The 12,131-nt window shown below is 49.4% G+C and overlaps 1 protein-coding gene across 1 annotated transcript in view; it reads right to left on the reverse strand.

Annotated features, from left to right (window-relative positions):
• Nucleotides 1-12,131, reverse strand: part of LOC106647708 (uncharacterized) — a 29,065-nt gene that overhangs the window by 5,118 nt on the left and 11,816 nt on the right. The window contains exons 3-12 of the mRNA XM_089594870.1: nt 11,967-12,119; nt 11,492-11,677; nt 11,339-11,424; nt 11,062-11,258; nt 10,106-10,223; nt 8,455-8,700; nt 7,638-7,804; nt 7,115-7,242; nt 6,064-6,317; nt 5,247-5,707 (exon numbers count right to left, since the gene is read on the reverse strand). Of these exons, the coding sequence (XP_089450996.1) occupies nt 5,247-5,707; nt 6,064-6,317; nt 7,115-7,242; nt 7,638-7,804; nt 8,455-8,700; nt 10,106-10,223; nt 11,062-11,258; nt 11,339-11,424; nt 11,492-11,677; nt 11,967-12,119 (1,996 nt within the window). The remainder of the gene's footprint in view (nt 1-5,246; nt 5,708-6,063; nt 6,318-7,114; nt 7,243-7,637; nt 7,805-8,454; nt 8,701-10,105; nt 10,224-11,061; nt 11,259-11,338; nt 11,425-11,491; nt 11,678-11,966; nt 12,120-12,131) is intronic.

A 12,131-nucleotide genomic window follows, 5' to 3' on the forward strand; every position in this document is an offset into this window, starting at 1 on the left:
GCTTGCCCCGTGTCTTGGCTGGCGCTCGCTCACGCCTCGTAAATCGCACTTACCCTGCACCCCGCATACCACTCGGTGCAAATTTATTCTTTGGCATTAAATACATAAGCGCGTCGTGCTCAACAAGTTTACACGCGCGTGCACGCTAAACTCCCGGATGCACTGCCTATGGGCTTAATTGCCCGCTTTAGGTGCTTGCATCAGAGGTGGGGCCAACAAACCCAATAAACCCACTCTCAATATAGGGTACACGAGGGAGGCCTGCCGCGCTTTGATCACAAGTGGGAATTTCAAGTGGTAAACTTATCGATCCGTCTTGCCTGCGATCGACCGACTTTGCCTTTAGCCGTGAAAGGGCTTTTCCCCTATTACAAATCATTTAGTGCCCTCGTAAGATCCAACTTTGAGTATATAATTATTCAATGGGAACAAAAGTTTTTTTTATAATAATGGTCAGAGTTTTTTTTTTTAACCATTGCGGAATAATAACTTTGCTCACGAGATAATTGCATAAACAATTTACTCGCTCAACCGGTAAGAAGATTAACGTGGCTACCAATTTTAATTTTTATCTTTTCGTAAATACACCGCCCTATACGAAGTGGATTACGTGAATTACGGGGGTAGGGGGATATTAATTGTGTAAAAGCTTAAACGACCTGCCGGGAAATATGTTTCGCGGTATTAAGTATGCGATGGACGATAATTAATATTCTTTAATGAAAATTGATTTTCAAAGTACATGGGCCACGATAACGATGGCTTTTGCAGCCGGGATTTCGTATCGAAAGTATACAAAAAACACCCCTACGCAAAAACCCACATTGTCTGCATTGTGGTACAACTTTCATTGAAGATGTTTGTCGATTGTTATCGCCAACGAGGGAAAAGTACGGTTATTAAAAGTCAAACCTCGACCAAGACGCATAACTTTTCGATAGCTAATTAAAATTTTTCCATAGTTACGAGATTTTTCGCGTGTGTACAGCCCCAGTGGAAACACACGGGGGTCCATTCAAATGCGCTTAGCCATCATCCTGCGGGTATCGCATCCTCGAGGAAACCCCATTTTCTTCCCAAAGTTTGTATAATAACCTTCGCTGGATGAAACTTTTCTGGAGGGAAAAAAAGGCTCAAGTCCACAGAAACAGGACGGGACTCGCGATGTATGCGGGAGAAAAGTATTCGAAAAGCGTCAGCTCTTCTTTTACGGAACAAAGCACCCGACAAAGTTTTTCCAGACCCATGTATTGCCACACACGCATACGGGGTTAATTAAAACGCGCTCCCATCCACGAGAGGCAAGCAGTGCTACTTGTATTCAACTAGTTATGAGGAAGGGATGAGATCACCCGGGAGGGGCCAATTAAATTCTGCGTAATCGTCTGTAATTGAGCTCCCATAACTCAAGCAGTTGGTGGCGATAAATCTCGGTAACGACCAAGATTCGTAAATTTAACTCGAGAGCTGTACATTATGTATCCGCATCCACTTGGAACTTTGAGTGGTATTACCCGCGGAGCCACGCGTGCAGGGAAAAATCGACCGGCAAAGTCTCACGCGAGCCTCGCTAATGGCTCTCGAGTTTCAACGCGCATGTGCCTTGGTATTATTATTATTATTATATTTGTTTCACGAGTGCCTTGAGGGTGGCTTGGTTCCCCTGCTACATCTGCTTAGAAATTCCACCACCCCGTACTGCCATTTGCAGGGGAGTAGGTGGGGACACGAAACCAGAAACTGACTCTCAGAGTCGCGCGTACAATCTCTCGTTCGGGCGCACTCGAAAAGGCTGCCGGCTCGAGCGAAGAGCAGCACAATGGGAGCGGGTGGGACAGCCCCCTTCTCTCTCTTCCTTTTTCCGTGGCTCATCCTCTGTGGATACTCGCTTGCGAACTTGTGCTTTCGGTGGGTTACGCGAGTCGGGCCAGATTAGGCTTGGGAATAAAGTGAGGAAGGGTAGGAGGAGTTTGCGCAAGGAGTCGCTGAATTTGGTTTGGTTCAACGGGAGTTCAATGGGGAAATTTTGGCCAAACTCGCGGCTGCCGAGCGATTCTTTCGACGCGGATAAACATCCAAACTCGCTTCCTCTCCTTGCCCCTGCGTTCGACGGCTCGTGATTTATCCGGAGCTTCGCAGATAATGAATTGTTTCGGGTAATTTTCACGAGCCGTTTGCTCGAATCATCTTCTCCGGAGGAATGGACTTTCGAGTGTTTCATGATAATGGGCACTTTTCACTAGCAGCCACATCTAGCGCTACTTGCAAAGTTTTTCTCACTCGGGCGGTTTTAAGCTGAATGGTGGATCGAAGCTGCAGTTGATATTATTTATGGGGACGTAAGATTTCCATTATCGACCAACTTTTTTTTTTTTTTTTTTTTTTTTGACGGAGCAAAAAGTGATGAAGTCACTCGATGGACCAAGGGGTGAAACATTATCATCGAAATTCGAGTCGAAAGAAAAAAAAAAAAAGTGCGATGATAATACTCGATACGAAATGTATAGGTCGACGTTCGAGGCAGTAAATTCGAGGGAATAGCATCGTAAACACGGCAAGGGCTGGAAGAGCAAACGAGCCGTTATCTGGTATATATATGCACTTTGGGGGGTACGGCAGGTACCCACGTATACCTGCGTCTTCCATCTCCGGGAGCAAAACGTATAAAGTTGGAAAGAAAATTGCCTGTAACCCTCAAGTTTTTTAATGTTTTTATGCTCGCCCTTCGAGTGATAATCTCGTCGGGTGTGCCACTCGTGCCCCGCAGGTGTACTGGGAATACCACCGACTGGTGTAATTTCGATAACCCGTTCCCAATGATTCCATTAACCCTTGGACCCTCGGATTTCGAGTCCCTTACCACTGTACTGCTCATCCACTCGAGCCAAATTAAAGCTCCGCCCGGCTCCTTCGGACACTCGTTCAATTACGCTATGTGGGCCATGCACTTCACCGAAGCGCTGCCCGAGTCTCTGTGCTGGATCGGGAGTTCTAGCTTTCATTTTCTCCTTCAAGGGAAAAAAAAAAAAAAAAAAAAGAAAACAACCTTCGATGCAGATGGGAGGGGATGAAAAAAATCAATACTCCAGCAGGTAGAACCTCCCCGGCACTGGGATGCTCATTCAAATCGGAGATGGCGAAACTCGAGAATTCAAATGGGCTGATATCGACCCGTGATAGACAGATTTACATAAAAATATAGCCACGACGTACCGGCTGTCTCGCGAAATTCCCTCCGGCTGAGGAACCCCGCGTCGATCTGATCTCTCCCCCTCCCCCCCCAGCTCGGAGATCGCGTTTCTCTGCACACGGGCTTAAGTGGCTTTCAGTCGCACAACCGGGTACTTTGTCGATGCATGTAAGCCCCCCTCCCCCACTCTCGAGTTCCGTGCTCGATCTCGGGGCACAGAGCGCCAAGCTCCGATGGATCGACAGCTTCGCGCTTTCCACCCGTCCCGGGGAACAAACAGATAACACACACACACACGTGTACTGCACGTCAAGGATCTCTCCACGGGTGTCGGATAATCAGCGATAACGAATGCAGGAGACGCGGGCGCGATTCCAGTCGCGATAAGCTCCCCGTGAACTGCCCAGCTTAATTTCCCCGCTGGCTGGAGCTCGTGATCTTTTACGGTGGCTGACCTGAGAACCCCCTCTTCCTGCCTTGTCTGGATCACCTTCTTTTTTTTTTTTCAACCCTCTCCTTCTCAAACTTGGTCCAATTTCTTTTTTGTTCTCGGCCTGGCGGGGAGAAATAATTTTGACCACCCCCGGGGCTGGGATTAAATTTTCAAACAGCGCTGGGCTCTCCGTTTTTTTTTAAATCGCAGCTTTTACCTGCGCGTCGAAAGTTCAAGCAGATCTGCCGGTGAGGATGCAATCAAAGGGTCGTTTTCGTGCCCTTTGGAATTTCACTCGGAGCGCTTTCGTTAACGGTTCCTTCCCCCCGAGAGCGGCGCTTTACGATATCGCAGCCCGTAAAAGCCCGGAGAGAAATATTCTTTCACTGCAACAGTAGAGGGAAGGGCTAGAAAATGAGAATCGCGGAAAGCCGAGTGATTAAATTTTCCAGCCGCCGTTGCGAAAGGGGAGGAAGGATGATCCAGCCTCAGTTTTTTCTTTTTTTTTTTTTCTCGGAGAGCCACGATGGACAACAACCCAAGAGCCAATGCACCAGTGGTAACGAGCTCGCAAAAGTATCGTGCATTATTGGGCTCCCAACTTCTCGAGGGCCCGTGGAAACCAAAAATTCGCCCTGCGTGCGCCCGAGTCGGGGCTCCCTTTGCATTGTGCGCCACACACAACTCAGCGCGCATTATAGCGTATACACGTGAATAGGCACGGAGCGTCCCTTTTTAAAGGAGTCCGTAATTGGACCGTCTTTTCTCCCCCAACCACCCCCTTGGTACTCGACTACTGCTGCTCGAAACTACCAGCGGAGAAGAAGCCGCGTCGGCGAGCCGGACGAGGGCCCTCGAACCGAGCCCCACCGGTGGTGCATGCACTCCTCTTTCGCTCGTCCAATTAGGCAAAGCCGGAAAAGACACATACACTGCACTATGCACTCCTTTTGGCTTCTTCCCCCCCCCCTACGGGCAACAACTCGTGAGAAACCTCCGAAATGGATTTTTTTTTTTTTTCTTTCTTTCTTTCTTTTTCATCTCCTTTTGGCTTGCCCCGGGATTTCCTCGCTCCTTTTTTGTTTTTTCAGCGATCTTTTATTTGGTTAAAAAATCTTCGAGCTCGGCTTCGGAAAGCAATACCGACGAGGCTGGCCATTGTAATCACGGGGGGGAGATGGGGCACTTTCGCCATCCCGGGAACTCTCATTCACGCGCAAACGAGTTTTTTCATGGCCATTTCTCAGAAACCCTCCCACCCCTTATACCTCCACGGTGAATTGCCTCTTTGCGCAGGACCGATCCATAATGACGGTACCACGTCACGCGGAGGGGGGGGGGGAGGATCTTTATACTTACAGGAGCTCGGGAGAGATGCTTTTAAATATCAAGCGTGGCCCGGTGAATTATTCATGAGGGTAAAACGTCGAGTGGAATGAAACACCGATGGGAGGCTGATACAAAATTTCAAGAGCGGAAACGCGTATCGAGGGGCATGTAGAGTGGAGGGTACACATTTGTGGTACGTACACGTCGAAAGGGGTCGAGTGATGATGAGCTCGAGATTATATTTACATTACCCTTTAGAAGAGAAAAAAAAAAAAAAAAGAAAAAAGAGCAGACCTGTGCACGATCTCCTGCTGGATCCACTCCCTGACCTTGGTCCTGGTGTCTATGGTGGAGGTCGAGTTCTCCCGCGACCTGCGGCCAAAGTTGGAGTTGTTGTCGTAAGCCTTGTCGTTCTTGATAATTTCGCGCAAGTCAGGCTTACTGGCGTTGCCGTAGCCGAGGTGCCTCGGGACGCCGAGGGTGCCCGCAGCCGCGCTACCCGCGTCCTGGGAGCAGCCGAGCGTACGACTCGCGCCGCCCTGGGCCAAGGGACCGCCAAAGCCTGTGGTTTTGTTGCGCACCTGCTGGCATCTGTGGTACAGGCAGACCAGGAAGGTCGCCTTTATCAGCAGAAAGAGGACGCCAAAGCCGATTAACAGCGAAACGGCCGAGCCGCTGCGTGCCCCCTCGCCCCTCCCTCCTCCAGCCACCTCCGTGCTGCTCCTGTCGTCGTCCAGGCTCGGTCTCTGGTGCTGCTGCGGATGGTCACAAAACATACACATTGCGTCCTCAAAGAGACCCACTCTGACGTCTGTCCTCGAGCTTTTTGCGACCCTCTCAAACTCACGACAAAAGCGCGCGCTCTTTGCTCACGTTGTTACGCCGTGCGTAATAAACGAGGAATTTTTTTGCTTCGCAGCACTATTTTTTTTTACTGCATTTTCCCCGACCCGTGGGGATGAATAGAGGAAAAGGCCATTGTGCTCGGGGAGAACAAAGTGGAGGCAAAGTTGGATGTCCCTCGAGGTCTACAGTTGGTAAGCACCTCGGAGCTCCCGGTAAGCGGACCAATAGGGAGGAAATAAGGCCAGAGTTGGTTATATGTACTCACGCTCGTTCGGTCGGGCTCCCCGTCGCCCAGGTTCCAGGGGGCCGTGTTGCCACCGGTGGTGTTGCCGCGCCCACTGAGTACGTTGGCGGGCCTCTCGCGGTCGAGGAGGTCGAGGAAGCCCGGCCGCTGCGGCCTCGTCTTCTCGCGAACGGCCTGCTCGGCTGCCTTGGGCCGTCTCAGCAGCTGCGGGATCTCCTCGTTCCAGAACTCCATCTCCGCTTCCCGGTAGCCTCGGCCGATCCGCGGCGGCGTGGCTGGGCGCGTGAGGAGACAAAGAGAGAATAAACAAAAGTAAAGTGCGCGCCGTGATTTTATTTTGGGCGCGGATGGACCGGCAAAAAGTGGGCGAGCGGGAGAAAGAGGGTTGGGCGCAGAAATATTGGATTTCTGTTTATCCAGCTTAATGCTCGGATTATCGGGTTTGCACTCCGAGCGTGTTCGGGTGGATGGAGGGCGCGCACTTTCCCGAGAAAACCGCCCCCTTTGCTTGTACCTGTACGCGCGCAAGCGAGCGATTTCCCAGGCGGTGCGCGCGATTTTTTTTTTCCATTCGGAAGAAACGAAAAGCTCTTTTCGAAATCCAAGGGCAACTGGTTGTACGCTTTTAGGGTCTCGCACGGGTTCCGATATAAAATTCTGCTAACGTTCATACTCGCTAAAAATCTCGAATTCGAGCTCCCTCGAATCGCGACTTATCCTCTCAAGGTGGATATTTTATATTTTGCGTCGTTTCGTCGAGAACGAATGTTTGGTCTCTACTTAACGGCGAAACGAATGAGTTTTCAGGGCTCGTAGCTAATTTCATCAAGAATTTTCATGAAAAATCCATCAGTCTCGATCCACGTGGAACTTTTTCGTCTTGCTCCAAAAAATGTCAAAGAGATACCACAGATCACATCGAAAAAGCAAGTGAACACGGAGGTAAGGGATCTGTGGCCAATCGGATTAATGTACCCCGATCAGCGTACCGCGACCGAACCGGCCAAAGATGCAACCCGCTCGGCCACTTTCTGCTGCGACTGCTGTAGGTCGTCGTTGGCAAACAACTTACTGAGATTAAAGTAAGTCTGGTTCTCGGGGTCGTACTCGGGCCAGTCGATGTGGTAGGGCGAGCTCGGCCTGTACTCGTCCCTTAGGTAGGAGAGCCGTCTGGGCGGTGGCCTGGCGCTGTTTGGATTCCTGAGAATTAGAGAATAAACGAGAATGTATTTTTGCCCGTTCGCCCCTTCTGCTTTTTATGTACAGCCAAGCGCTACTGCGGCGAAACTTTCTCTTTGGCTCCCTCCAAAGACTCTCCACTCTCGTCCGCTTCCTTCCTCTTCTTCTTACTTATTAGCCGTCCACTGTACCTTACGCTACGAGGTACCATTGCCACCCTCCCCGGGCCCCCTAATGCTGTCGCCGTTCTATTAATTTACGTCCGCTGTTGCGAGCTTTTCCTCTTTCCGGCGCTAAGCAATATTAATGTACTGCCCAACGCTATTGCGGGCGTTTCTTTTTTTCCCCCTCCCCGGAAAATCGAGATTCGGGGAGTTAAATCAATTCGGAATTAATTAAGAGAGGGGCCAACTCACCCGGAGTAGGCAAAGTTGCACCACCAGTTCATCATAGCCTTGGACAACAGAAGCTCGCCCCTGTCGTACGATGCGCTGAGGTGGTAGCCCTCGCCGTCCAGAGGCACGCCCAGCACGTAAGGCAGCTCCTCGCCGTGCATCGTCCGCCTTACCTGTGAAAACACATGCTCGCATGAAACTTCTTTTTACGCCAAAGTCAATTTTTTTCTTTTTCTTTTCGGAGCGATCGCGTCGTTACATCCGTCGGTGCTTCGCATTTCCATCCACCCGTAAGTTTTATCGACAGGAAGCCTCGTGATATTTTTCCGTCCCACCTCTCCCCAAAACGTGACACCTGCCCGCTGCTTTTCATTTGCCACCAGTGATTTTTTCCCCATTTCTCCGTCCAACCTGTTGGTGTTTTCGAAAATAGAGTCGGGTTGGCGCACGGATGTATTTTCCCGGCGGAAAATTGAACTAGGGAGCGATTCCCCGCGACTGGTCGATATTTTGTCCCAGCACGGACCGGCATTCTTGGATGGAAAGACGACCGACAGGCGATTTCGTCCCTTCGCCTTGCGGGTGAGCCACAGTCGTGGAGAAATTCCGTTTTGCCTTCAATGAAATTACGCGAAAACGAATGGCAGTGGTCCTGCTCTGCTTGGTTACGTTGATTGGAACGAGACTGGTATTTGTAAATCGATTTTCCATCTGGCATTCGGGAAGAAAATTTTGACGTCCTTGCGACTCTCGTGAATGAAATTTATTTGAAAAATGAGTTGCGATACGAGTAGTAGTGGGGAAAGATAAGTTGAAGACTTACGTTGAGGTCCTGCACAGTTTGGTCCCGGAAGGACTTGAGGTGGGAGAAGACGTACATGTAGCTCTTGGGGTTGGCGCGCGAGTGCAGGGCGGCGGTGGCCATGAGCGGGGCCACGACGCAGCTGTCGGAAGCCACCTCGAGGGCGATATCGCGATTCCACTCGTACTCGTTGCCCAACTTTGCCTGCTCCAGCTGGCTCTCGTCCCCGTAGTGCTCGAGAACTTTTCGCAGGATCAGATCGGGCTCCAGCTCGTGGCTCGCCTGTTCGTTCGGACAAGGAATTTTTAATCAAAGGTAACGATCAATATCCCATGTGTTTTTACATACTACTTGCATTTCAAATATATACTTATAATCTTACAAGTGCACAGGAATGGACTGCAAGGTCTTTATCACGGCTTTCGATATCTCGCAAAAGTCAGTATTTTTTTCGATAATTTAAGTAAAATTATGGTTGAGCTTATGCGCAGTCTAAGAATCATCGAAAAAAATACAGACTTTTGCGAGATATCGAAAGCCGTGATAGAGCCCCAGGAGGTATGAAATGCGTATTTGCAAAGAACGAAAGTTATGAGTGAAGTGTAGACTTTAAATAATGTACTTTTCCAAGAAAAACTGTACATTTATGTTTTGTTCACATAATTGGTCGTATACTCGAGCAAATAAAAAGTTACAATTTATAAATGGTATTCAAATATAAGATATTTTTCACTCAGCTTTTTTCATGCGAGAGACTGTATCTTTCTCTTAGTCATGTTTTAATTATTGTTTCTATGCTTGGGTATACCATGAGGATTCCAGAGTCTATATGTATATTACCCGCGTACATTGGGAAATGCAAGTTTTATGAGAAAACCAGAAAAGGCAGAGAAAGATGCTCGTCCTCGTCAAGATTACCCTCTGCCTCTTTCGGATTAAAAACTTTCTCTTTTCATCACTTCTCGCTTTCTGCGAGGAAACTTTTTTCTTTTTCCCCCTTTGTCTGTTTACGCGTATCCAACTCGTAGGAAAATGCTTCGAAACGAGCACAGCTCGTGAGGAATAAGATAACGGGAATTTATTAATTGGGCAAAACAGCATTTGCAGTAGTGGGATCAAGTAGTACAGCTCAGTTTGTGGTCAGACACGTTGGCTTAGTTATATTTAATGGGGCCGGATGAACATCGTCAGTGTGGGAACTCGTTTCTTATGATTTTCGCAACTCATCCTCTCCCCCGTGTGGTGCATGTACGTGTCTGAGGAAGGCCAACACTCGTGTAAAAGTTACAATTTCATTTCTCAAGCAAACAAAGTAATTTCAACTTTAAATAGAAATTCCCGGGAGGCAGATTATTAAAACGTTCGGTGCATGTTTCTCTCCGCATAATTACTACAAATTAATTACTTGTACCTACTATGAGCAAACTATTTTACAAAAGACAGAACCGTTCCGGTAGTTTTTTCCCTCTAGAGCAAGATAGCTTTTTTTTTCGACTAACTTTTCCCGCAAAATTCTTTTTCCAAGGGAGGAGAAAAAGATTGATTGACAGAGGAGACAGATGAGGGAATTCAGAAATCGAATCAGATGGGGGGACCTCATCCTTGGAATTGTCCCTCACATGTGCATGTCTGTAAATCTACGGAACATAAGAGGAAAGGGACGTATGTACAAAAGCGACGTACGTACCTTGACGCTGTCGCGGATGAATTCGTCTCGCCTGGCGTTGGACAGTCCCTCGAGCAGCGCTACTCCCGGCAGCACGTGGAATTTCTCCAATTCCGTCACACCGTACATGAGGTCGAACCTGTGTGCGCGTGTGTAGTGTACAGTACAAGACAAGGCGTTGTTACTACTACCGCTACCGCAACTGTGTACTATACTGCTGTCGCATTCCCGTGGGCTCGACTTCGAGATTCAAGGCTCGCGCGCGAGCATCCGTGAAAGCCCCGACTTTCACGAGTTTGCAAAATTGGCTGCGCACGCCCCCACCGTTGCTAGCTACTTTGACAAAACGCGCGAGAATTTTTCCGCGCACGTAGCCCCCAAAAAAAGTGTGCACCTCCGACTTCACGATCAGACTTCTCAAAGGGATAACTCGTGCGCAATGTCCGACCAAAGTTCCCACTTGGTGCTACCCCGCGATCAGTAGAACAGTCAACGTACGGTCGGACGGACAGTTTTTCACTTCCATCGCCAGTCGCTATAATCGAGGCCGTGAATGAGCTCGACAGTATTTTTCTCGAGATAAATTTGGAGACCTGTATTAATCCTTACACATACCCACGGGGAATGCGAAGCACGACAGCTAATTTTCCCGAGCGGGGACTCTGCTTTGTGGTGTGATTATTTTCATCGGACGCGAGAGTTAATTATTCACACACAGCCGCGCACCCACGACGGAGATATAGGCATTCCGTGAAAATTCAATACCCGGACCCTCCGATTCAGACCGTGGCGGCGAATTCCGCGGGTTAAATCGAATTTTAAATAGAGGAAATTCCATCGCCCGAGAATCCAGTGTTCAGTGCAACGATTAACGGGGCGAAGAGGGGGGAAGTGTAGCTCAAAAATATTTGAGCCACGCAACTTGCGAGGGGGGGGGGCGTGTACCTACGTAGCAGTGTGTAAGATGCGCTCGTTACCTGGCCAGGCGCTCGGAATTCTTCATCAAGTTTGCCGGCTTGTCGGGAATGACGGCCGACTCGACGAGCGGCGCGAACGCGGGCACGTACTTGGGCTTGTGGATCTTGACGCCGAGCAAGTCCTGGACCGAGCGGTTCTTCAGGCACCCGACCAACTCGTCGTCATTCACTTGCGGGCAGTTCAGCGCGTACGCCACCTATCGGGATTTTTTTTTTTTTCACGTTTTATTTTTCAAAACAACAAAAATAGGACACACATGAGTCAAGCAGCGCTCACCTGTTTCGTGATTTGCAGGGGAGCCTTGCCGATGGCGTCCGGATTGAGCGCCGAACCGGACATGAGGATGGCTCTTTTGAACAGACCTGAAAGGAGATTGGAGAAAAAAAATAGATAGAAGCAGGTGGAGGGAGGATGTGTCAATGTACCGACCGTCGATCGGGCTGAGCATGAGCAAGTTGACAAAGACAGCTCCAGTGCCGTGGCCGAGTAAAGTTATGCTGCCGGGATTGCCACCGAAGCGGCCGATGTTGTCCTTGAGCCATACGAGAGCGGCTACCTGGTCGAGGAGGCCAAAGTTGCTCGCGGTGTCGTCCTTCGTGCCCGGCCGGAGAAAACCTGCACACCCACATGCAAGAGAATTTAGTTTACCCTGTATACTCTCGTCAGCTAGTGTCAACTGGATTACCAAACGAGGGGTGCACTTTCCCCGAAACATATCGCGTTAGCCCAACGCAACTCGCGCAAGCTCGGAAAAAGCCTCTCGTTACAACGAGTTCATCAAAACAAACAAATGCACTCGGCACTACTTGTTTCACTGGTGCCCCGAACTTTTTTTTATTGTATTGTCGTACCTGTACGAATGATGTACTGTCGAGGTGTATACGTGTATAATAAGTTTTTTTACCGAGGATTCCCAGTCTGAAGTTGACGGTGACGAAAACTACGTTGCCGTAAGCCGCCAGTACGCTGCCGTCGTACGGATTGCCGCTGTTCCACTCGTAGCTTTCGCCGTGGATGAACACCAGCACCGGGTACTTTTCCAGGTTTCCCTTTTGACCTGCAACAACAA

Source organism: Copidosoma floridanum, unplaced genomic scaffold (genome assembly GCF_036245765.1).
Source record: "Copidosoma floridanum isolate Cflo_tuat_1 unplaced genomic scaffold, Cflo_Japanese_pri ptg000021l, whole genome shotgun sequence".
Lineage (NCBI taxonomy): Eukaryota > Metazoa > Arthropoda > Insecta > Hymenoptera > Encyrtidae > Copidosoma > Copidosoma floridanum.